The sequence below is a fragment of the Penicillium verhagenii genome (assembly GCF_028828195.1).
Source record: "Penicillium verhagenii strain IBT 33310 chromosome Unknown utg000005l_segment0_segment0, whole genome shotgun sequence".
NCBI lineage: Eukaryota > Fungi > Ascomycota > Eurotiomycetes > Eurotiales > Aspergillaceae > Penicillium > Penicillium verhagenii.
Genome location: NW_026643169.1, coordinates 576,059 through 600,143, shown reverse-complemented (window position 1 = coordinate 600,143; position 24,085 = coordinate 576,059). Strand labels below are relative to the sequence as shown.

Below are 24,085 nucleotides of genomic sequence, written 5' to 3'. Positions count from 1 at the left end.
CTATGTATCTAACCTTGGAACACGGTGAGAATGATGAGGGGTTGGGCTTTGGAATAGATGCTAATAATAGGATAAGTGTTAAATAGACGGTACTTTTATAATAAATGACATTGCCGGGTGGTAACTATTCCAGGCCCCGAGGGCACATGAGTTGATCGATCATATCCCACTCGGTGCCGGAGACTTAAGCATCCGGCCGGAGTTTGGAGATGAACTCCTCCGCGTTTTTAAACAAGACTCTCTGCGCTACTTCAACCCCAAAATTCTCTTCTAGACCCTCATCCAACTTCTGGGCCAAAGCCCCAGCGACAGGCGCCGGGGTGTATGGATAGTCACTTCCATACAAGAGTCTCGATGTATCAACAACACGAAGCATACCATGGATCTGATCCGGGAACGGCACACCAGCAAGATCAATATAGAACCGCGTCTGCAATATATTCTTGATCTCCTCCTGTGACACAGACTCCCCGCCCGTAGACAAGAACCTCGAGAACTCCGCGATCCGCGCGAGAATAGGCGGGAAAGTGGCTCCACAGTGACACACGAGGAAAGTAATACCGGGACACCTACTCACCGTGCCAGAGGTGATGAGACTCGCGATGGAGCGGGTGGTGTCGAACATGAACTCCATCAGGGGGCTCGGGACGCCCGGGTTCGGGGTTACGCGAATCACGGATGCGGTCTCCGGGTGCTGCATGTGGCAGCTTGTTGGGTGGAAGAAGACGGTTGCCTTTCTTTCGCTGAGTTTGTCGAAGACTTGGACGAAGCGTGGGTCGCCGGCGTAGATGCCGTGTGAGTTGGTTAGTATTTGGAAGCCCACGGCGCCGAGGTGGTCGAGTGCGTAGTCGATTTCGGCTAGAGAGCCTTCGACGTCTGGGAGCGGGAGAGATGCGAAGAAGAGGAAGTGGTCTGGGTGCTCGATGCAGGTCTTTGACATGTCCTCGTTGGCTCGGCGGGTCACGATTCGGGCTTCTTGGTCATTGCCTGGGGTCAGATGTGTGCCTGGTGAAGACATGCTGAGAACGGATTTTTTGATGTTGAGTTTCTTCATCAACTCGATGTGAGATAGCGCATCCCAGTCCTGACAAGGTCAGTTTTGTTGCTCATTGTTTTCTCTCTCTCTCTCTCTCTCTCTCTCTCTCTCTCTCGTTGTTTACAAGGTTCTGGGTGGGTTGGTAGCTTACGGGTATGGCTGGCATTCCATCGGGATGGCCTCTTCCTGCAAAGTCATTCTGAAGACAGTACTCGCGGTAAGACGCAGGTACGCAATGGGCGTGCAAATCAATTTTCTCCATCTTGAATGATTTAACAAATTACATGAGTTAAATAATTCCGATTGGGTGAGGTGGGTTTTTTGTATGAAGGCTTAATATGAGGGGCCAATGATAGTCCCCGCAAATGGTATGCCGTCCCTTCCGTTGTAACTTGTGGGCGACGGGGCTTATTAACATCATCTATGTAACTACATTAAAACCACTGGACTTTCTTGATAGTTCAATATTTTCTACTGATAAATATGGTCGCTATCTCAATTCTCCAGGTATCTTGACAACACATCGGTTAAGACTCTGGAGAACCGAGATCTTCTCAAATCAATTTATTGGGTTTTTTGCCCTCGATATTTGACCAGTAGATCAGTACTGAGTATATGGCAAGTACAATACCTACTAGTATTTTGTAACTGCTACCATTGCCAACTGGAGAAATCATGTGACGAAAGTTTGCTCAACTTGCAAGAAGCCGAAGTAGGAAGGGGGAAGGGGGACAGGGGACTACTTTAGAAAGAAAAAGAAAACAAAAACCGACAGGTAACAATTCTCCTTCGTATATGCAGTCCAGATCTACATATCACGCAGCTGAATGAATGGCTCAAAGAACTGACTTTAACCCTCTCAACCACAATTCGTTTCCCAATACGACGTGGGCTCCATACTCTGCGTTCATTGGCGATTGCTCCTCATCTACTACTAGTCTACAGGCGAGGACTTCCAAGTTGAGCACCTGGCACGCCCCGAACCTTCTTTAGCGGACTTTGTGCCGCCAACGCGTATAACAAAGAATCATGACGAGCTCTGGTCGGCTAGAGCTAGCCATTAACGTTGGAAGTTACGAGACTAACGAGCTAGATAAGCGGGGGTGGAGACTCGAACAGAGTGGAGGAGACCAAATAACGCCAAGCCGGCCTGTTTCACGGCACCTGATTCGATCGATTACTATCGCTTTTCTTTGTTCGGGCCCACACCCTTGTTGATTGACCCAGTCACCCAGATAACAACCTCGGTGGCCAAACAACTCCGCTCGTCCCTTTCCTTGCGTCGAGTACACTTAAATGAAGCGCCCAGGGCAGACGTGTGCGTGCCGCTGGTCTCCAGAAAACCAAAACCAAAACCAAAATCTTTTGGTTTGTTGCACTTCTTTGCCCCCAGATTGATTGATCCCCGTTATGGTGAACGAGCAGGATCGAGATGAGTCCTTCTGGGCACCTGGAACGGTCGCTCTAGAAGATAGTAAGTTACAGCTGTGCGAGTCTATCCTGAGTTCCAAACTCTAACTTAGTCAGTCAGTCGCTCCAGTGATCAACTAGTTCTGTTCCCGACCCCTTCGGACGATCCCAATGATCCTCTTAACTGGTCGACAGCTCGCAAAGCCTTGAACTTCACACTAGTCAGCTTCTTCGTGCTATGGACTTTCGTACAACTTGATATTGGTTTCACCGCGTGGGGGCCAATGCAGACGGAATTGGGCTTCTCTATTGGCGTTTTGAACGCCGGTGCAGCTGTCAACTATGGCGGTCTTGCCATTGGATGTGTGTTCTTCATCCCTTTGGTCCATAAATATGGCCGCCGTCCGATCTATATTTTTAGCGTCGCCCTTCAACTTGCATCCTGCGTGTGGCAAGGAGAGATGACCACAGTAGGCGGATTTATTGGTTCCAACCTCATCTCCGGGTTGGGAGGTGCGATTAGCGAGATCGTGGTACAGATCACCGTTGCAGATCTCTTTTTCGTCCACCAACATGCCACCATGAACGGGTTGTTCGTTATCTTTCAGTCCGCAGGAGCCTTCCTTGGCCCTGTTGCTTCTGGATATATCGTTGATTCCCAGGGATGGCGATGGATGTGGTGGTGGTGTGTGATCTTTTTCGGAGTGACGCTGTTCTGCGTTGTTTTCCTCTTTGAGGAGTCGAAATTTGTCCCCGTTATCCACGGTCAATCTGTTATCCAGGAGCCCCAGACGAGTCAGGCGGATTTGGACAAGTGTCAAAAGGATACCAAGCAGGCCAACGACGATGCTGTCGAGTCTAATCCGGGCTTACTCACTCGCCCACCGACAATCAATCGCAACATCAGCATGAAGTCATACAAGGAGCGTATGGCCTGGATTACAGTTACACCCGAGTCGATGTGGCCCCATCTATATCAGCCGATCGTGACATTGTTTACTTTCCCAGCAGTGGCATACGCTGCCATCACATATGGCTCCACATTAGCCTGGTTTGCGATTATGACTTCGCTCCAGGCCTCGTATATGATCTTGCCTCCCTGGAACTTTGATGCGATTGGCATCGGTCTGATGAACCTGGCACCCTTCGTTGGCGCTATGCTGGGTTTCCCAGTAGGTGGCTGGCTGAGCGATAAGCACATTCTCTGGCTATCTAAGAGAAATGGTGGTATCTACGAACCGGAGATGCGGCTCTGGCTTGCATTGCCTGTTGCTATCCTCATTCCTGGATCTATATTAATGTTTGGCCTGGGTCTTGCCTATGTTTGTTACACCCTTTTTCGTTTATCTCTTGAGTTTGCAGCGTGCTAATGAGTTTTAGGGAGTACAATGGTCTCTACTGGCAGTTGGATTTGGAGTCTTCGGCTTTGCATTTTCTGCTATTAGCGGTATTGCGCTGTCCTACCTTATGGATTGCTATCAGGATGTGAGTGCCCCATGGATACGAATAATGTTCTTTTCCTTAGTGATTTGAGTCTAATTATGTCGGCGCAGATCATCGGTAATGCTCTTGTGGGAGTGATCTTCATGCGCAACATCATTTCCGTTATCGTACTATTCGTCTTGACCCCATGGGTCAACGGTATGGGCATGCAAAATCTCCACATTCTTTGCGCCTTTGTGGCTTTTGCCATTTATCTCATCCCCGTTCCTCTTCTGATCTGGGGCAAGCAAGCACGACTATGGACCGCGGCATCTTACAGAAAGATGGCAGAGAAGCAAGTTACCCACCGTGCGTTATAGCGTATTGTCCAAACATTTCATTGTTACAATATAGCAGGTGTTATTATATCATACAACACTTTCTTTCCATATCATTTGCCAGTAGATGCGTTGTGCAACAGGTATTTGCTGATTTCGAACCAATGAAACCGCTCTCCCAGATCCCTAGCCTTCCAGACTGATGTCAAGGAATTTGTGAACTTTATCTGTGCTTGCTTTGAGAATGTGATTATTTTCAAGCTTCGTGTCAGTGCATGTTTTCTGGGCTCTTCGCCCTGAATCTCAAAGCATGACGTCAGATAGGGGAGCGAAGTACAAGGTACAGATCGCCCGGTTAGCTCAATAACATGATCAAATTGATCAAGGATAGCCTGAGACAGGCCTTGTGCCACACTGTCATGTCTGCCAAATGGGAACCGCAACCGATGGATGATCAGCAAAGCAGCCAATTGCAATATCTTGGCCTGCGCAAACAATGCCACGACCTCAGCGTGCGTAAACCTTTCCAGAAGGTCTGTAGGTGACGAGGGTTTCCATCGAGTCACTTCGGCATGGGTCTTGTCTAGCCTTTTCATGATATCGGGTCTGCTGTCCTTCGCGTCGCGCCGAAGACTATTGCCGATTTCACATATATCAAAAAGGTGACAGAACAAAGGGTAGCTCAAGCCAAGATAACGATCCACAGTTCTTCCACGACCTCTTGTATCGAGTCTCCATGTTGGAACTTTGCATTTCAACAAGCATTCAAACGTCTCCGTGCAGACAAGGCACATCAACAGGTCCATCAGAGGCGATGCATAATCAAGCAAACCCTGAGCTTGCGACTTGATCAGACTTAACGTGTAATGCGCGATCAGATAATGCTGTCCATCCTCAACGTGCATCGCAAAGGTAATCATCGCCACGCTGAGAACCAGTATCGTTGTCAAGTCCCGTTCGTCGCGCAATTGAAAAGAACGGAGGGAAGATACAGCCATTGCCGCACGTTTATGACCGATGTCAATGACCGTTTCTGCTCGCTCGGAGAACTGGTCTCCAAAAAGGACGGCGGCACACGCCACCGAAGCATTTTTCAGCTCTGGTGTTGGTTGGATCAGGTTTTGGACGAAGGAGATGTGGTGGCTGGCGTGGAAACTTGGGCCCACTAAGAATTTATCAAGTGGGGAGGACATGGCGGTGTCCTCTTTCATGAGGTTCAAAAAGTGTCTTTCCCATTGATCGAGGTCGGAGAAGATAACAGGGTTGCTGCCTAGCCCGGCGTTGTATGGAGTCGGATACTGGGATGAAGGGTCGGAATCGATGGCGATAGTGGATTGTGGTAGGGTGTATGATAGTTTTCGAGTGCCTCGTGGCTTCCGGCCTGCCTTTGCTGTGCTTCGTGCTGTTTGACAGGTCTGGCCAAGTCGGGAACATCTTTGGCAGGATGCGGTGATACTGGCCCGTCGACACTTTTCCTTGACCATGTGGCATTGGTCGCATGCACGTTTTGTTGAACCGCTAGATGACATGATGTGTTTGTTTCAGGTATTACCTGGGGTGATAGGTCTTCGCGGGGCTCTTGAGAAACATGACAAGCAGGTGCACATGATAAGCCTTTCGGTAGTTAAAGGTTTAGATGCCGTGGCCCAGATTGCAGTGATAATGCGGAGTAGATAAGCTCAATCAGTTAAGGCTCGGGAGGACTTGCCATTTGTGGTTAGACCCCATATCTCATTCGCGGGGGAGTCAACAATGGACATTCAACATGTTAGCGCACTTGAAAGTCAAGAGGTGAACTAATCCAAAAAAGGTCAATATCTGGTTAACTGACTACTAGTAGTTAGTTAGTTAGTTCGAAAGCTTGACTAACCCGGTAAATTTTCTAAGGTCAACTAAGAGACACCAGTTGACTCAACTCACTTGGTGCTCGCCTCAGGAACCAAACCCGTCCATTTGCGTATGACATCATTTTCACATTCCGGAGCAGCCATACTTGTACGGAAAATATGGCAAGAAATTCATCTATATCACATGAATCGCACCATCCAAATTGAAATTATGGACTGTTCCATTCTCTCGACAGAATCTCTGTATTGAACGTAGTACAGTTTTTTGTGGAGATCTGCTGTGATTGGGTTTTTGGGAAGGATACCTGTGCTATTTTGGTATTCAGGATAAGGATTTTTGAAATTGGGTCCTGATTGGGTATTGTCTGGGTTCAAAATCAGGTTGGTCCATTTCATCATACAATTCCAAGGTTTTAATTCATCTCATTAAGTATGTGGTGTGTATACTTGAAGATTGAATAAGCCCAGTCCAATCAGGTACCTACATTAGGTAGAGAAATGCGTGGGAATTGAACTGCACGCCGCGCTCTTAACTGGTTTCTCATCATATCACATCGTAGTGGATGTGCCTGATTCGTGGGTGGGGAACCTAGACTCAAACTTTGAAGGAATACATACTCTGGTCCCCATTCATGAATGGTGGTCTCATTCAAGAAATCGGTGAAACATGAGAGGTCACTCTCACTCCTGCAATGACCATGGGTGGAGAGTCGAGACAGATGTTTCAACCGTCGAACTTCCACGGGTGGGTCCGTCCAATGCATACATAGTACATACATATTCTCACTTCCGCGAACCGCCAGCCAGCATACAAGACACGAAAGGAGTTAAGATCTCCCACCCTCGCGAACTTTCCGCTTCCAAGGCCCAAGGGTATCCAGAGATCCGACGGAACCGACCAAATCGCCTGGCGATCAGGCCAAGCTCTTGTGGGCTTTGACCTGTTTTTCAATTTTCTTCAAGATAAGCGAAGACAAGTTTGTCAGGATGATGCATGAAGCGGTGTGAACGCAACAAGTCGGTGATAATGTTCTCTTTCCTTGTCAAATGAACTCCCCACGTGGATGTATTGATGCATTCAAGCAGTTCCTGCCAAGTCAAGATCCCTGGAATAGATCTGTAGCAGATCTGCGATCCCTTTTTAATCAATTGATCAGGTTACATGATCCTGTATCACCTTGCACAAATGGGGGGGGCGAAGATTTTATCTTGGAGGGGACTTGGTTCCGGCAATGAAATTCAAGGACAATTGCCACGATCAAGATGGCCTGCACAAAGACAATCAATTGCCCTTTTTGCAGATATCACCGCTGTCATCGATTGCACCGGTGAATATGAATGGTTCATGGATCTAGGTGGTTCCCTGCTAGCTTGGTCACACAACATGAAGTTTCCCCTCACCTTTAGCTGCAGAATTCCTGCATCCAACCACTTTCGGGTGTCGAGGCTCGAAAAAGCTGCATCTCCGCTATAATTCCTACTTGCATTTCGACGTTTTTGGGGCAACGCTTGCACCTTCACAGGGTATTTATTTCTTGGTTTGACCCACTGGAAAGCGTCTATCAACATGGGCCCCCCTTTCAAACAGACTTCCAAGGTTCGTCCCTCGCGTCCCTAGGAAATCCCAACCTTCGAAGAAAGAGTTGGGTCTTTCAGCCATTCAAAATGGTATGGGAGTATTATAACGGCAAGATCCTGTTCGTCACTGGCGGGACTGGAGTCATCGGCACTGCACTCCTATACCGCCTCTTGACTCAATCCACGCCAAAGCAGGTGTATGTGCTTAGCCGTGGCGGTTATTCGTGAGTGATAGGCACTCAATAACAGCGGTCGATGATGACAAAATGCTGATAAGACACAAGTAAGGCAAAGGCAAAATGGTCCACTATGCTACCAGCTCATATTGCGAAAGTTCTATATGAAAGCAAATGCATGACTATCATGGATGGCGAACTAGGCGACACTGCGACAATGGATTTATCTGATGACGAATTGCAAATGTTGAAAAGAACTGTGCACGTTATCATCCATGCCGGGGCAACAATGGAGTTCACGAACTCACTCCGCGAGCTCTCATACAAGATCATCGCGCCCACGGTATGCTTGACTCAATACGCTCTGAAATTTGCCAACCTGGAACGGTTCGTGTTTCTTTCAACAGCCTATGTGAACGCCCATCTGTGGAATACCAGTAAGTCCACAGACGTCCGTGTCGAAGAAAGGGTATATCCCCTCGGAGACGAAACCGAAAAAGCCCCCTACGCCACAGCGCCAGAGACATGGAAACACGTCCAGAAGGCAGGCACATCAAACGAGTACGACGCGCATGATTTCCCATGGCCATACGCCTACGCCAAGCATCTCGCTGAGCGCCTAGTCCTCGAAAAGGCAGCTCAGAAAAACGCCCTGGACAAGGTTCTCATAATTCGCCCTTCAGTCGTCGGACCAGCCGATCAACTCCCCTACCCAGGCTTCACGGCCTCGCACACAGCCCCGTCTACTGCCTGCGCAGCCGCGTACGCATTACACCCAGGTCGGAAAATCATTCTTTCAACGCGCTGCGAGGACCCAGATCGAGACGTTACCATCGACGAAGTCCCCGTGGACGTTGTTGTGGATCGGCTCCTCGTGCATGTGGCTCTAGGCTCGAGCGGGTGCGTCCACGCCGTCAGCGGGGAGAAAGGCAGACTGCGGATTGGGGATTGGTGGCATGCGTTCAAGAGTGAACGTCGGCTTCCCTGGAAGGTGAAGCCTGTTTGGACATCTGAGGACTGGCACTCTGCGAATCTGCATCATATGGCGCGGGATTTCAAGATTATTGGGACCTCATTTGCGTTTTCTGATGAGAAGACTGATGCGCTCGGGAAAGTGATTAGTGCGGAGGATATGGAGAAACTTATTCTTTATGCGGATCGGTCGAAGCCGTATCATCATTCTATGGTTCATCGGCGACATCATATTCATGGTGCGGCGAGGGCGCAGGCGAAGAAAAGCGGATGGCCGGTGTGTTCGGTTCGGTTGCTGTGTCGGAAGGGGACTCCTCCTGTATTAATGAACAAGCTGAACGAGAAGGTTGCCGGTTGAAGAGTTGATGAGGAAATTCTGATGAAAAAAAGAGACAGTTGAACAAGGTCATACTAACATTGTTCAATGCTCAGAGCTCTTAATTATTTCAAGTTTTTTGCCCAGCAAAAACATTTGAACCTTCTTTCTGATGTTCATATTCATATTCGGTTGGAAAAAACTTCTTTCTCTTTTTTTCAGTCTTCAAGTATATAAAAGTCAAAGCCTTGTTCCTCCTTCAAAACTACTAGTAACAGTATAAAGAAAAAATATACGGCTGTAATCGAGATACTCCAGTTGGCCGCGGATCGGTCCCACCGCGGGGAAAACAAATTCTTTTTTTGCCCCTCACAATTTCTTGGAACTTCTTGAATCTCGATTCACTTATATTCTACAACCCTCAAAACCCACCAAACCCTCGCCATGCCACCAACAACATGCCAGAACTGCCAGGAGTCGCGCGCAGTGATCATCCGACCGAAAAACCGCCACAAGCTCTGCCGCGAATGCTTCATCCAGATCTTCGAGCTCGAAGTCCACGAGACAATCACAAGCGCAAACCTATTCTTCCGCGGCGAGCGCATCGCAATCGGAGCCAGCGGCGGTAAAGATAGTACCGTCCTAGCCGCTGTGCTGAAAACCCTCAACGAGCGATACGACTACGGACTCGACCTTTGCTTACTCTCGATCGATGAGGGAATCCGCGGCTACCGCGACGATAGTCTGGAGACCGTGAAGCGGAATGCGGTGCAGTACCAGATGGCGCTTGAGATCGTCGGATACGGCGAGCTATATGGGTGGACGATGGATCAGGTGGTGGAGCAAGTGGGCAAGAAGGGAAACTGCACTTACTGCGGCGTGTTTCGGCGACAGGCGCTTGATCGGGGAGCGGCGCGGTTGGGCATCAACCATGTTGTTACGGGGCATAATGCGGATGATGTTGCGGAGACGGTTATGATGAATTTGCTGCGTGGTGATCTGCCTAGATTGTCGCGTGGAACGAGTATCGTCACTGCGTCTGGGGCTTCGGATATCAAGCGCAGCAAGCCGTTAAAGTACGCATATGAGAAAGAGATCGTTCTCTACGCCCATCACCGACAGCTGGATTATTTCAGTACCGAGTGCATTTATTCACCTGAGGCTTTCCGGGGCAGTGCACGCACCTTGATTAAAGATCTGGAGAAGATCCGGCCCAGTTCCATTCTGGATATTGTTAAGAGTGGCGAGGATATGGCTGTTCTGGTGCCGGGGCAAGGGAATGCACCCGGAAAGAGCTGCAAGTCTTCTTCTTCTGCTCCCATTGCTGCCGGTGCTGATGATGAGGCTGCTGGTGGCTGTGGAAGTCAGAATGGACGGTCCAGTGGTGGGGAGATGGCTGCTATGGAGCACCAACTCGCTGCTAATGAGACTGCAGAGTCTCGCGAGACTGAGATTAGGCTCCCAAGGAAAGGAGCTGACCAGAAGAAGATCAAGACTCAAACTTTACAGCATTGTGTGCAGTGTGGTTATATCTCGAGTCAGCGCATCTGTAAGGCGTGCAACCTTTTGGATGGACTGAACCGTAATCGGCCCAAGACTGCGATTGAAGTCGGCTTGGAAGATGAGGAGGGCAGTTCGACATTGGCGAGACAGATGGAGCGCGCTCAGTTGACCAACAGCTGATTGAAATTTAAGACATGCTATATACTACGCCCGCCATATATCCCTCAAGTGCTGGCATCCTCTACACTATCTGTTGAGGCTCTCCTCCACTGATATCGGCCAAGCCGATTCACTCCGGAACGCTCGGCCAGACTGCGGCATATTCTGCGAGTCCTTGGAAGAAGCGACACTTGAAGACTTCTACTACTTCCAAACTCTGATGCTTTTGAGCTGTCTGCAGTGATGCTCAGCAGGCCCACACCGCAACCATTTCTGGTCTTGAGCAGTCCAGTGGGCATGCATCCATGAGCTGCATAATCAGTCTTCACGAGCTATGCCCACCTTAAATACACATGTGCAGGACACGATACCGACTATTTTTAGTGAGAACATGTTCAGATAAAAATAAATATCCATGTTACAAATTCTCTATATTTTGTACAGGTGATCATGAAGTAGTAGTATACAAATCTTGCCAATCAAGGCATCTCACACCCAAGAGTGATCACAATAATTTCACCCAGGGATTGCAAGCCCGAGATTCCCCATTCCACCTTGCATTTGTATCCTCGGGTGCTGACCCGAGCCGATTCCATGGTAGTCGATTCGAGAAACAGGTGGCTCCTTGGCCCCATGAACCCAAAGCGAATAGCGAAGTGCAGTGGGTGCAGCGCAGTGCAGAACAAGCAGGGGAAATATCCAAATATCCAATCAATCGAGGCCATTTCCCGAATCCATCGCCAATTCGCCCGAGGTCCCAAAGTCGCAAATAGAATGAATAGATCCGGCCAGACTCAAGCTCGGATAATCAAATTACTCAGAGTCCTTCTTTCCACCTCCCTCAGTCTCGGCATCATATAGCTCGGGGACATTAAGTCCGACCCGTCTAGCCGTAAGTCTAACCCTCTCCTGCTCATCCATACCCGCGCCAGGGTTATATCTCTCCAGCAACTCGACATAAGTACGCTGTGCCCTCAAGTACTTAGCCAACTGCTCAGCTTCCTGGAAGCGCAGAGTGGCCTCTTCAGCGGTTTTGGGCAGTGAGAATGGGAGTGGCGGGGATGAGGAGGAGCTTTCTGTGGAGGTGGCGGAGTTGGGGATTGTGACTGGGTCTGGACTGCCGGTTGTGGAGGGTGTTTGTTCTTGGGAGCGGAAGAGCTGGCGGAGGCGTTGGTGGAGGGGGAAGAGGCGTTGAGGGAGCGGCTTGTTGAGGGGATTTCGCGCAGAAGAGCGCGGTAGGCGGACCGCATTTGGAGGGCGTTTGATGTCATCTTTGTGGTGTTTTTGGGGTGTGTTTTGGGTGTTGGGTTGTGAAATATGAGATCTTATCTGCGGTTTTTGGCGGATCGCGATGGGCGGTGGTATGCACGTGACGTGGTTCCGGGGGTTTTGGATGACCAATCATCAATTTAGCATGCGTTGTCAGTGGTCCACTGTTCTCACTTGTCAACCCCGCGTGCATATAGTAAGCAGTCAATTATCGAATAACACCTGTACTTAGCTTCTCAGTCCTGGTCTTTATTTTCTCTAGTCGTTATACACGAATGAACTATCTCTCTTTGCAACCATTTTTGGACCTTTTTTGTGCCTCCTGAAAGCTCACCACGTGGTTTGTTCCTCGTCCCTGCCTGACCAGCAGCTACGAGACCATGTCACAAACTGCAGGAGATGCGTCAGCATTAGCATCATCCGAGCCTATCCTCCTCGACTATGGGCGCTCGGACTGGCAAATCAGTAGCCAAAGAGCCGCAGATCTTTACAGCTCCGGTATCAAGCTTTGGACGAGAGAGAATCTCAAAGACATAGAGCAACAATTGGGCGAATCCTATACAAGAGACAAATTCTCAGTCCGTCGAATTGATGGAAGGATAGTCCAAAGTTCCAACCCCATGTTTCAAGTACAGAATCCTATCTGGTATGTGGGCATGGTCATGGTATTCTGACCTAATTCCAGCCTACAATCTAAGTTTGTCTTAGGAAACCCTTGATCAAGTACCAAGAATATTGGCAACTTGTGCAAAAAAAGCCCGACGGCTCAGCTGAGACTTACCTATGCTCTTACCTTGTGGATTGGATGAATCAAAGTGAACGAAACTTTCGAGAGTTTATACCACAGCCTCTGCAAGTCTTCGACGAGAAACAGCTGCTTTGGCAAAACAGTACGACCTGCAAGCAATTAACAGCCTTAGTCCAGGATTTACTCGGTACAAAAACCGTTAAGAAAGTTGTATGCTTTGGGCTTGGTGACTTTTGTCGTACCGCCCCCCAATGGCTAAAAGAGCAGGACGGCTCTTGGAACGAGAACTCAGAAGTGGACGGCGTGATGAGCAGCATGATCCAGCATTCGATGGCTCTCACTATCGCCCAACTTTGTCATGGTAATGAAACAGTACCAGTACTTACTCAAGATCCAGATTATACAAAGGCCACCGAAGAGATCGTGGCCAAGAAGGGATTCCAAATTATTGGGCCTCATGGTGCGGGAGGGTTCGCGGAAATCGACGATGAATCGATCGTGATATCGGCATTTGTTGCCGCGCCAGTCAAGCAGATCATCGCCGATCTGGCACGGCCTGCACTTATCATTTCTACCGGCCTTAATACCTTCAATAGCCACAAGTAAGTACATAAGTTCGCTTATATCGATTCTCAAATTTAGCTGATACTTCACAGACAACCGTTTGCGGATGCTGAATCTCCGAGAACAAGGGAAATGTGGCTTGAATATGATACACATACCCTCCCAGGCCATCCTGATGATGTGAAAATTAGCCGCGCATTGAACGGATTGCATTTGTATCGTAGGCGTTAGCAGCGTCTGGATTTTCAAGCTTTCATTAATTGTGTGCGGTGCACGTGGAAAGAATGTCGGATTATTCAAATGTTTAGTAAACCAGGTTTTTGAAAAATCTACCACAGGTAGAGATTGTCATCCGCATCGCGGCTGTTGATCATCACTACATAGCACATCAACGTACTCCTATGTACAAAGTGTCGTGGCGAAACCTTTCCATTGAATGGCCGCCTGAAGCGTCATAATTCATGCCATGGAACAATCCAGCAAAGCATGCAAGCCAAAAAAGGTACAGAATAGGATGAAACCAAAGCAAAAAGTAGGCAATATATATCAATCATAGAAGCGTAGCAACGTGAGGAGGGTATGGCGGACAGACATCAGAATAAGATACGTGAGCAAGATAGGAGTAGAAAGCCAGGGGGAATAGTGGCATGATTGGGGCTTTGAAGGTTTGGAGGGTTGGGGTTTTCGGCGTTTAGGCACGTAGCCAGCCAAACTTTTTTCGTGCGGGCTCGCCGCTGGTGGATGGTTCGATTTGCAAGCTGCGAGCGTACAGATCCTGGTCTTGTTAGTCTATCTGTGATAAGAAGGGGTGGCGAAAGTAGCAGGCTTACCTCTTCATCACCAGAAAGCTTGCAGTCGAGTATAAGTCGTTCAATGTCCTCGAACTTTTGAGCTTGGGGATGAGGTGTCTTTTGACTTCTTTGAATGCCGAGAACAGCCTCCCCCATCACCTCGAATTTTTTCCAATTGATTCGAGATTTGTTTTCGCCGACAAAAGTCTTATTTCCTTCTTCTGCGGAAACCAGATCGCGACGGTGCAATGGTAAGAATGGAATTCTCTCAGAGAACGAGTTCTCCCATGCTAACCGGTAGGCGAAGTGGCTGCGCTGGGTGCTCATTAGGATAACGAGACGCATGAAATCTTTTTGTGTAGCGACTGGGATCAACTCCCGAGTCTGTGACAATCGGTGGACGGGTGTTCCATTGATGGCAGCAATGACAGCGCCAAGAGCGTTGTAATTATTTTGGCGGCGGAGTTTCTGCTCATATGTTAGCTCCTGGAATCATTTATCCATAGAGTAAGTACATGGTAAACTTACCACTGCAATGCTCATGAACTTTTCAAGGCACTTTGCTCGATGCTTGGGCTTATCACGAAGGATGATCATGCTTGCTACAAAGAAAGCCAGATGATTGAACTGCTTAATCATCCGGTTGACATTATGCAAGCTTTTGACCTTGTCCTTGTCGACACCCGAGATGCTCACATGGCGCACAAGATCGCGGGGTCGAAATGAGTTGTACATGACCCAATCGATACGTGTAAGCTGTCGGGCAAATTCTTCGTCGGGTGTTTCCATGAAAAACCGCCATTGAATCTTGGTTAGTGGATTTCGAGGATGTAGTTCCAGGCGCAGCGCTTCCCTCTGCGCAGCTTCCAGGGTCAAAACAGTGAAAGATTGATTGAGGGTGCTGGAGGGTTTGTCGGTGTTGGATGAGATAGAAAGGGTTCCTGAGAGGCGAGAGGTTGAGTCATGTGGTCCATCGCTGAGATCCAAAGCGCTCATGCTGTAAATGGGGTCTTCTTCCTCATCTTCGTCATCATCATAAGTACTAGTCAGGAATGGTACTGGCGAGCTTCGACCAGAGTTATCAAAGAAAGTCTCCGAGAGACTCGAGTCATCCACGTCTCCATCTCGGAATGCCCAGCCAATATCGTCGTCTTCGGCATTGGCGTCGAGGAAGGATCCGATCTCTTTGGCCGCGAACATGTAAAAATGGCTCTTTTCAAGTGTAATGACAAAGTCGTTGACCCGTTTGCGGGTTTTGGGGTAGGCAAAGTCACCGGGGTAATCTGACGCCCATAGGGCAATGATGTTCAATAATCGCAACTGGTCAGCCATGCGTGCCAATTGATCTGCATTGCTGGCCTCATTCTTGTCAAATCTGGTGACCAAGGCGTTGAGGAGGGTTGCGGGAGCTGCAAATTTCCGGTAGAGGCAGAGAAAAACGGTGGCAAACTTGCCGTCCTGTTTCGACATAGGCTGGGCAACGAGGCGGTCGACCAACTCATCAAAGGACAAACCCGCCTCTGTGCTGGAATTGCTTTCGCTACTGGGCTTCGGGCGCACGACGCTAGTCGGACTCAATGGGGCTTCCCCCATCTCTTCCTCCATATTTAAAAAGCTGTTAAAGGCGTCTGGGCCTCCACTCAACCGCCAAGCGGATTGCATGCGTTGTGAGAAGCTGGGCTGTTCTTCTTGTTGTATAGGAATATCCCCTTGTGCTGATGGTCGTCGAGCATTCAGGCGCGCTTCGGGAGATTGCGGTCGCACCGGTTGGGAGTTACTTCGGGCATTTCGAGCAAGACTTGGAGCATTCTGTTGCGCCAGATTGGAGCGCGGGGCCTGGTCGGTAGGCGGGCAATCACAATTCCCAATGGCAGCTGTTGGGGTTGAAACCGACTGTGTTGAGCCGCCAGCGGCTCCCGTTAACACGGCGGTTGGTGCTTCGGAATTGGCTCGAGTATGGTGCCAATCGAGGGGTGGAGTGGGTTGGAAGGACTTGGTCGTTGTTCGCGGCGGGGGGACGGAAGGCGCAGGATTATTATTAGGGTGGTCAGACGAAGCGAGGTCTGAGCAAAGTGGGAAAAAATGGCAGAACTGAATTAGCTCAAGTGTACCAAAGAGCGGACAACGCCACAAATAATCTCTCCAAAGTCTCTTCTTGGGGATTCCCTCCTTTGGGGCTCCTCTGTCGATCGGTGGACTCTTGACAGAGAGAGAAAAAAGGGTAGCGAAATGCTAGTGCCGTGACCCACTTGGTTCCATTCACCCATGGGGAGGGGGGGGGAAGGTCATGGCTCACTAACAATCCTTTTGATCCATTGTTGCCGACCAGACAAAGGGAGAAAGAGAACAAATAACCGAAATAGAAAAAAGAAAAAATATAAGAAAAGAACTCACCTGCTCGAATGGAAATTACTGCTCGGAGAACAAGAGCAATACACATCTGCTGGGATCGGGGTGACTCGGGCGATGTCCGGTAGATCTCGTGTCGCTCATGGATAGAACCCAGTCCACTGTCCTCCGGGCGCAAATCGCACTTGCAGGCAACCAACAGGAATGGGAGTGGAGATGCATCCAAAGAGTCTAAACATACCCCAAATTGGTCAACTCAAGCCTCCACAGCAAATCAGAAATGTGGCAAGGTCCATGCTTTCCCCAGGATTTACTGGGGTGTGCATGGGGGGTTAGCTTGCCAGGGATAGGAGGGGCAATATATCGGGGAATCTCGTTGCGCAGAAGCCATAAAACTTACCTACGAGTTCAATTGTTTCGGCGAATTTGTCCGGTTGAGTTGCATCATGCAGCACCAACACCCCATCAATGGTCGGAGGTGAAGAATCATTTCCTTGCCGTGGCCAGAGGATGTTCCTCTCATGATCAAACTGAATATTCTGCAAATCAATCTCCAACAATCGGACGATGTAGACGGAGCCATCTAGTGACATTTTCTTTCTGGTCAAGACGGAAGAGGGCGTGCTTTTCATGTCCAGTGCGCATTTTATAAAGTTCGTCTTGCCAGCATTGTCCGAGCCAACAACAGCAATAGTCACTTCGGCGAGACTAGCCTTGGATTCCTACAGGCGATCAACTCTTCCGTTAGTAATCAATTCAAACTATCCCTTGGTTGCAGTTGAAATTCTGCATGATTCGTCCAACTCGACAACAACACACCTCTTCACCATGCCGAGAACGAGACCGCTTGGGCATATCATTGCTTGGCACCTCCTCTTCCTCCAATGTCTGACCTAATTTTCCAGTCCCCCATCTCCGATCTGAATCCAATCTGTGTAGTCCTCCTGTTGGGGCCGAGGTTGTACGACCCATGCTGGGGCGTTGTGAAGCTGACATGAGCGTGGGTTGTGCTCTGTCGCTGGAGGCGGCCCGCTCATGGCGGGTCTGTTGGGAAGTCATGGTAATGGATCAATGGCGGATCTACCGGGTAGGCGAGGAGAAAAGACCAATTCCAAAATCGCAAGGGACCTTTATTGTATTTGTTCGAGGAGCCCGCACTGCAGCGCATCCATTATTGCCGTGGGACAGATCAGATTCGGTCGCGGGGCAAGGCACCCATTTGGCGGATATGAGGCAATGGTGGAGCAGTGACCTCGCACTTGTTCTTTGTCAAAGATTTCGAACTGTTCAAGAGCTAGTTAGGCCTAATTGAACGTTGCTGGTGGATATAAGAGGGGGGGAGGGAGCTAAACTCACCGGAAATAGTGAATTGACAACGAAATCGAACCGTGGAACGGATCACAGCTCAACGGTTTTAAGGGGAAAAGAAGACAAAAGTAGCCAAACGGCCAAATGGTCTCTTTTATAAAAAACAAGGAACTCAACAGTTACTCCCTACTCCGTACAGGATGGACAGATCACAGTTTGGAGGATTTACAAATGGTTTTTTTTTTCTCGGGAACCGAATTCTCCTTTCTCATTGGAAAACGGCAAAGTGCCGTGGCCCGTTCTCCAGATCCCAGAAGCCCACAGTTCAGTTCCCATCGGAACCTCGAGTCATCCAAGCAATTCCATTCGTGGATTGAAATTTTGAGCTGAGCTGAAACCCCCCATACCCATTATTCCACAGCTACTATATGGAGCATGAGCTGCTAGGATCGACGTCAAACTGTCCTTGTTGGTGGCGCCGCCACTGAATATGAACATGAAGAAGGCGAAAAAAAAGGGAATCGAAAAATAAAATAAAAAATCAGCTACAGATGTCACGGGTCTATCGCTTATAGAGGCACCAAGACAGTAAACCAAAAAAAGACTGGCATCACGTCCTACGGTTCCAGATATTGAAGTTTCTACTGGGGGGAGGAGCGAGCCCGAGTCCAATGACGCTGCAGAATGAGTGATGCGTAGTGGGATTCGCTCAATTTGACAGCTAATCGACAAGCTGCAGGCCCCGGGCCTACGCTTCTCTAGCCTCTCACCGTGCATGACAGGGCCATCAGCAGTTTTCTGCATAACTCGACCCTCCTGTTCGGCAGACTGCAAATTTTCTCCAAGGCTGACGAGGACGAGACGCACGGGGGAGGAGTAGACATGTCGACTTTTGACTACGCTCCATGCGCGATGCCCGAAATTACCGGATACACCCCCCCTTCGAATTCTGTTTTCGTCCTTGCTGACTTCTTTCCCCCCCCCCCAATTGTGCTGGTCTGCTAAGGTCTGGCCGCAACGCGGGCTCCGCTCTAGAGGGGGCAAGGCTTGGCTAGGTCCCCGCTAAGGATGCGCTATAATGGCGCTTGTTCAACCCACCGGGTCCCGGGGACTTGGGTTGAGCGACTGGGTTTGGCTCAAGCATCCGCCCGTATGTCTTTGGGTGTTAATTCCGGGTGGCACGTACTATAAGCTAGCACTTGAGCACATGTGAAATACATATTAAGAGTTTGGGGCTTTAATTAACGAGGCTCTACTGTCACAAAAGAGAGAAAGATTTGATTGGAAATCGAGTTCTTGGTGGGTCATTTGTCTTGTATTTCATTGTCCCGCAATGATGCGCTATAGATATCACTAAAAAAAAAAGTACGCTTCCGAGGTCCATATTTACAAGCCGTTGAGGTGCTGGCACTACAATTATGCCGAATTCGACATCTGAGTGCTCGGACTATTATTATTGACCAGGGTCAAAAATTGCATAAACGCCTCCGCAGTCACACCTGTTTCTGTGCCTTCTTCGCAATCATGTCTTAACTTCCGTACCTTACCGAGAGCACGGTTGAAGCCTTTCTCCGCGGTCCATGGTCCCCGACTGCGGCGAGTTGGGTCCTCCTCTGCCTCGGCCATAGGGACGTCCTCTAGTTGGTGGGTGGTACCACTCAACCCATTCGTCCTCCTGTGCCGCTTGGTATATTTCGTGCAACTGCGTGCGTAGCTGTGGGTAGCGATCAAGAAGATCCTGGAGCTCCGGGGGTACGGCGCCAGTTGCAGTAGGTGACTTGTGCTGGCCTTGGACATTTCCAGTATCTTGGGCGGTTTCACCGTTAACCGGGGGTTGGGTGTTCGTGGCTGATGTCTCGGTCGGTTCCTCGATCGATGTTTGAGGCTTCGGAGCGCAATAGATCTTATGAGATTGGGTACATGCAAGCGAGCAGCTGTCTCGGAACGAATTAGCCAAATCGATCGAAAGAGGGTGCATTCAATAACGGAGCAGCTGTGATGTGGATGTACCTCATGAGTCCGCATGCTGGACAACGGTATTTGGAGGGTTCCGAAGAACACACCTCGCAGGGACCAGGCATTTTTATTCGGCAAACCAGGATTCTGTGTCAGACACGGTGCCCATCATACTTGACACGTCGACGCGCCTAGATTCAGGGTTTGTGAAAGGGAAGGGTTCTTGAAGCAAACATCTCAAAAAATAAATCACGATAAGAAAAATTGAGATAGAGCTCCGATCGCTGCCTTAGGCGACTATCCCGCTCCCCTTTCCATCTGCGGAGCGTCTTCACGGGATTATGTTGCTATCGGCTCTTGTGAAGCTTAGTGCCAAATCTTCTACTCCTAGCCGCTAAACATGGAGACTCGGAGCCGATGCGTCAACACTTCAGGAACAGGGATCATCTCCCCCGACGGCCCGATTTGAAGTCATATTCACCTGCAAAAACCAAAATGATTATGTTTTCCAAAAGTTGCAATATACGCCATTGACTGGATTTTCAAGGCAGCTTGTATGATCCCTCTAGGCAGGCTCTGGTGCCCAATCTACAGAGCATCCAATCCCGACCCCTGTATAGTGCGATGAGACTAAGCAAGAGTGCATACGGTGCCTGGAAGAGACGGCCACGTCTATAACAGACGTGAAAGCTACTAGTACGTTGTTTTTATTAAAAAGTCAACTGGATTAAAGGCCCTGACTTTCTGGCCTTGGAGCCAAGCTCAAAAGAACTGGGTGTCTAAACAACACCGACATGATATGGCAGATACTTGGTCGAAGTGGGTCTCGATGATCCTGTCTTCAATGTGAACGTGGAAGTGCAAATGCAGTTCTGCGCAAAATACTGTGGACAGTTCTGAGCTACTTCCACTTCTCTGCGATGGAAGAAATCCGGGGTAGGCACTGCAGGAAACTCCATCAATCTTCATGGGGAGAAGTTCGGTCCTTGGTAAAGCAGTGACGGCGCTGGACTTTTACTCTCCGGGTAAGCAAAGCATGAATTAGCAATTCTTCCAAGGCTTTTGTGCAGCGTTGTCTAAATGGAAAAGCTGCTACAATCCTGCGTTAAAGGATTCAGACCGGACACAAGTGTGGTCTGGGGTCCTGATTTGCTCTTGTGTGAGGTATGGGCTCTGGTGGCGAGACATGACTGGAAAGTATTGACATAAACCCTCAGGAGCTGTATACTATTTTTAACCCCCATCCATACTATGTACCTATTAGTTAGAGCTTTCTACTATTAACTATCGAGTCCAATCAGTGTCGGATGTAATGTCCACATCATTCCGTTCCCCATCATCCCCGTACTTCCCGCGGACCTGAATAATACCGTTGCCCACATCGAGGATGAACCGGCCATGTCCATTTCCAATCTTATCAGACAGGTTACAGTCGCGCTGGTGATAGTTGCCCTCGTTGTCTTGCAACGAAGCTCTCAAAATCGGATATCCTTCCCAGTATACAAGTGTTGGATTCTGAGCAGATTGATTGATATTTTGGCCTCCCCACTGGAAGTTGCCTGTACATAAGCAAATTAATATGCGATGATGATCAACTTTGAATCAATATACCCGTCATATATAACTCACCATCGTTGTTACCAAGGAAATCACCTAGAGATAGGACTCTTTCAACCCACACGTCATCCAGTCGTCGCAAGCTTGCACACAGCTTCCACCCGTCCAGCTTGATATTTTTGGAGGACTCGTGAAAATGATACGGGTTAGCATCCATCCAGCAAGACATATTGATTGGATGAATGACTATTTATCTAGACTTGAGAAATAATAAGAACACAAAGGGGCTGGAGGGGTTATTTATACACTACTGAGGGAATGATTACATTTGCTCGCTTAAAATCACTAAAATACTGACTTCCAGCTGAAGCCTTGTACTAAACTCTATAAATAGCTGCACATATTCGCATATTCTTTTATGAAGGGAAATCAGGCCGAGGAGAGGAAAATATAAACATTGAAGGCAGAAAGAAATAAAAAGAGCCAGAATAAGCATACTTCGCTCGCAGGGCATCATACACTGGAAATTCAAGTTCCACCCTGGCCTACTCATCTCGACAAAATCTGCCCAGGTGTTGTTGTCTGGACGAACGGCCATATTGATTAAAACTGAGGCAAAAATTGAAATATCCCATCGTCGCAATTACCTCCTGCGATACCCAATGAAGTATCATGATCTGCACTTTGACCATTCAGACCAATGGCGCGAATGAGTAGCTCAGCAGTACCCTTATGGCCCAGTTTTGATGCTTCAAATATTGTTGTATGACGGTCTTCATCCATTACATTGATATTAGCGCCTCTATCAAGCAAAAATCTGATAGCATTTTCGTTCCCTGTGCGTGATCCAGCATGTAGAGGAGTTCCATTACCTCCCGGGCATTGTCAACTTATATCCCCATCATTTTTGAGGATCATTTTAACAACATTTATCAGACCATTGGCTGCTGCTGCATGTAATAGCCATCTGGAGATAATACTGACCCGCTTTTGTAGTCCCCGACCTTGAAGTACTTGTAGCAGCCGTGACACGAAGGTTCATCTCCAAGGTCTTCTCTATGCATCATTTCTGCGACGCACGGGGTTAAACCGCGACTAGAACTGGTCAAGGTTTGTTGTAGTGCAATTCCCCTTTCAAATGCCATTTGGGAAGATCTCAAGATTGATATGTCGCAAAAGAGACAATATGTCATGTGTAAGTCGAACTGCGAGCTTGGTCCCCGAAAGGATTCAAATGATTCAAGATCGAAGATTTCGGGCTTCAGATGCTCAAGGAATTCTTCCTGGCTTTCAAAGCGCTTTCCGCACCCAATATCGTTTGGACATGGATATGATAACGAGGAGTTCTGAGTTTTGTCCTTTGTTCCAGAGAATTAGTGACTTAGTCAGTTAACATGTATGTAGGATTTGATGCAAACCTCTTTCATGGGCCTTGCCTTTGGGGTTTCGTCTTGGATATGACGTAGGGCTTTTGGTATCAATGGCTTCCTTTGCCTTGGGTTGCTAGAAAGTATTTAGATTAGCCGAAGGAAGTAGTTGAGAATACACAAATACGTACCGAAGTTTGAATACCGCATTCTCAGGAAATGTCGCTGACGCCCATAGAGGTAATGGAGTCTGGAGCCTCACCTCAGTTTCACCAAGTGTATCAAGAAGCGTGTCTGAGATAAGCCCTTTACCTGTCCGACTTCCATTAAATACCGACATGCTAAGGTGCATTCCAGGATAGAGGCTTGAAGTCCAATCGTCGGTCGTGATCAAGACCCACGCCTTTGTTTCACCCACAACGGGGCTAAAAAGCCATATAGATTGCTCCCCCACGGCCTTCGAGACTGGATCATCCTTGAATGCATGCTTTAGAAAATCCAAAAATCCCTGTTAATTGCAAAACATATTTAATTATTAGTACATGGCTAAAGTATGTAGATAGTTCACTGGAATAAAGAAATGACTCAAACGCTACCTCAAATGTTCCGCAAATTTCCAGAGGCACAGGGTATCGTCTCCCAATTGCATCTTGAAATCGAATTGGCTTTTGATCCCAAGGCTCCTGAAATGTGTTGTCCACGTGCAACTTGAGTTGTTTTGTGCCGTTCTGCATCTCTTGGTGGAGGCTCTGCATGGCTTGACTGCCATTTGGGATAAATATTAGAATGTGGCACAAAAGTACCGAAGTCAAAATGGAACTTTCTTCTGCGCGTAGTTACCTGTTAATTGTATGCATGATCAGCGTTAAAACTGCTGAATAGCCTCGCATAGCCTCCCTAAACTGTTGGATCGGCTTTTTCCCATACAAAGTCCATGAAATTCGTCTCTTCAAGGTTATGGATCTCTTTATCTTATCTTTGGCCGGGTTTGAAAGGACCTTGAATTTCTCCATGTGGTTGTTAAAGTCGTTTGTAAGTCGCTCAATTTGAGCGAGCACTTCCCTTGTTTGATTAACCTGATCTGGGGGAAGCGCTGTGTCATGCACCACCGCTTGTTGAAAATGAACAAAAACCGCTTGGAAGGCAGCTAACTCGAGTCGCAACTCGCGATATAATTTTGAGTCCTCTGATGCATCGCTGAGAGCTTGTGAAATCTGCCAGACCAAGGTCGCAACCGCTACAAAGTCGCCAACACCAAAGCCAAATGCGGGGGTCATGCTGTCGTAGTAGGTGAAGCAGATAAGTCCAGAGGATACTAGACGAGTTGACACGAGAGAACTTTGAAAACGATTTCAGCAAAGTCTCAGGGTTTTCCTTGAAGAAAAAAAATGAAGTATTGAATCATGCCGGTCCTCGACG

At 48.5% G+C, this 24,085-nt stretch overlaps 10 protein-coding genes across 10 annotated transcripts; 3 read left to right on the top strand and 7 right to left on the bottom strand.

Moving 5' to 3' along the window:
* Window positions 1-184: 184 nt before the first annotated feature.
* N7466_003796 (amidohydrolase family protein) lies at window positions 185-1,298 on the bottom strand (the record flags this gene model as incomplete). Its single annotated transcript, XM_057163193.1, has 2 exons — window positions 185-1,084; window positions 1,188-1,298. The coding sequence occupies 2 exons, from the start codon at window positions 1,296-1,298 to the stop codon at window positions 185-187; spliced, it is 1,011 nt and encodes a 336-aa protein (XP_057021874.1).
* A 1,148-nt stretch (window positions 1,299-2,446) lies between these two features.
* On the top strand, window positions 2,447-4,248 carry N7466_003795 (uncharacterized protein; the record flags this gene model as incomplete). Its single annotated transcript, XM_057163192.1, has 4 exons — window positions 2,447-2,510; window positions 2,564-3,768; window positions 3,827-3,931; window positions 4,000-4,248. The coding sequence occupies 4 exons, from the start codon at window positions 2,447-2,449 to the stop codon at window positions 4,246-4,248; spliced, it is 1,623 nt and encodes a 540-aa protein (XP_057021873.1).
* Window positions 4,249-4,319: 71 nt separating this feature from the next.
* On the bottom strand, window positions 4,320-5,735 carry N7466_003794 (Zn(II)2Cys6 transcription factor; the record flags this gene model as incomplete). Its single annotated transcript, XM_057163191.1, has 1 exon — window positions 4,320-5,735. One exon carries the CDS (start codon window positions 5,733-5,735, stop codon window positions 4,320-4,322), a length of 1,416 nt encoding a protein of 471 aa, XP_057021872.1.
* A 1,983-nt stretch (window positions 5,736-7,718) lies between these two features.
* N7466_003793 (uncharacterized protein) lies at window positions 7,719-9,137 on the top strand (the record flags this gene model as incomplete). The annotated part of the gene is made up of 2 exons (XM_057163190.1): window positions 7,719-7,855; window positions 7,916-9,137. 2 exons carry the CDS (start codon window positions 7,719-7,721, stop codon window positions 9,135-9,137), a joined length of 1,359 nt encoding a protein of 452 aa, XP_057021871.1.
* A 402-nt stretch (window positions 9,138-9,539) lies between these two features.
* Window positions 9,540-10,778, top strand: N7466_003792 (putative PP-loop ATPase superfamily protein; the record flags this gene model as incomplete). The annotated part of the gene is made up of 1 exon (XM_057163189.1): window positions 9,540-10,778. The coding sequence occupies one exon, from the start codon at window positions 9,540-9,542 to the stop codon at window positions 10,776-10,778; it is 1,239 nt and encodes a 412-aa protein (XP_057021870.1).
* Window positions 10,779-11,570: 792 nt separating this feature from the next.
* On the bottom strand, window positions 11,571-17,537 carry N7466_003791 (putative Ras guanyl-nucleotide exchange factor RasGEF; the record flags this gene model as incomplete). Its single annotated transcript, XM_057163188.1, has 7 exons — window positions 11,571-12,028; window positions 14,038-14,113; window positions 14,169-14,597; window positions 14,658-16,192; window positions 16,524-16,709; window positions 16,879-17,200; window positions 17,298-17,537. The coding sequence occupies 7 exons, from the start codon at window positions 17,535-17,537 to the stop codon at window positions 11,571-11,573; spliced, it is 3,246 nt and encodes a 1,081-aa protein (XP_057021869.1).
* Window positions 17,538-19,202: 1,665 nt separating this feature from the next.
* On the bottom strand, window positions 19,203-19,867 carry N7466_003790 (zinc finger HIT domain-containing protein; the record flags this gene model as incomplete). The annotated part of the gene is given in 3 exon segments (XM_057163187.1): window positions 19,203-19,314; window positions 19,334-19,720; window positions 19,797-19,867. The coding sequence occupies 3 exon segments, from the start codon at window positions 19,865-19,867 to the stop codon at window positions 19,203-19,205; spliced, it is 570 nt and encodes a 189-aa protein (XP_057021868.1).
* Window positions 19,868-21,026: 1,159 nt separating this feature from the next.
* N7466_003789 (CVNH domain-containing protein) lies at window positions 21,027-21,516 on the bottom strand (the record flags this gene model as incomplete). Its single annotated transcript, XM_057163186.1, has 2 exons — window positions 21,027-21,301; window positions 21,372-21,516. 2 exons carry the CDS (start codon window positions 21,514-21,516, stop codon window positions 21,027-21,029), a joined length of 420 nt encoding a protein of 139 aa, XP_057021867.1.
* Window positions 21,517-21,902: 386 nt separating this feature from the next.
* Window positions 21,903-22,217, bottom strand: N7466_003788 (uncharacterized protein; the record flags this gene model as incomplete). The annotated part of the gene is given in 2 exon segments (XM_057163185.1): window positions 21,903-22,171; window positions 22,190-22,217. 2 exon segments carry the CDS (start codon window positions 22,215-22,217, stop codon window positions 21,903-21,905), a joined length of 297 nt encoding a protein of 98 aa, XP_057021866.1.
* Window positions 22,218-22,231: 14 nt separating this feature from the next.
* Window positions 22,232-23,943, bottom strand: N7466_003787 (uncharacterized protein; the record flags this gene model as incomplete). The annotated part of the gene is made up of 4 exons (XM_057163184.1): window positions 22,232-22,657; window positions 22,854-23,174; window positions 23,209-23,485; window positions 23,507-23,943. 4 exons carry the CDS (start codon window positions 23,941-23,943, stop codon window positions 22,232-22,234), a joined length of 1,461 nt encoding a protein of 486 aa, XP_057021865.1.
* Between the last annotated feature and the right edge of the window lie 142 nt (window positions 23,944-24,085).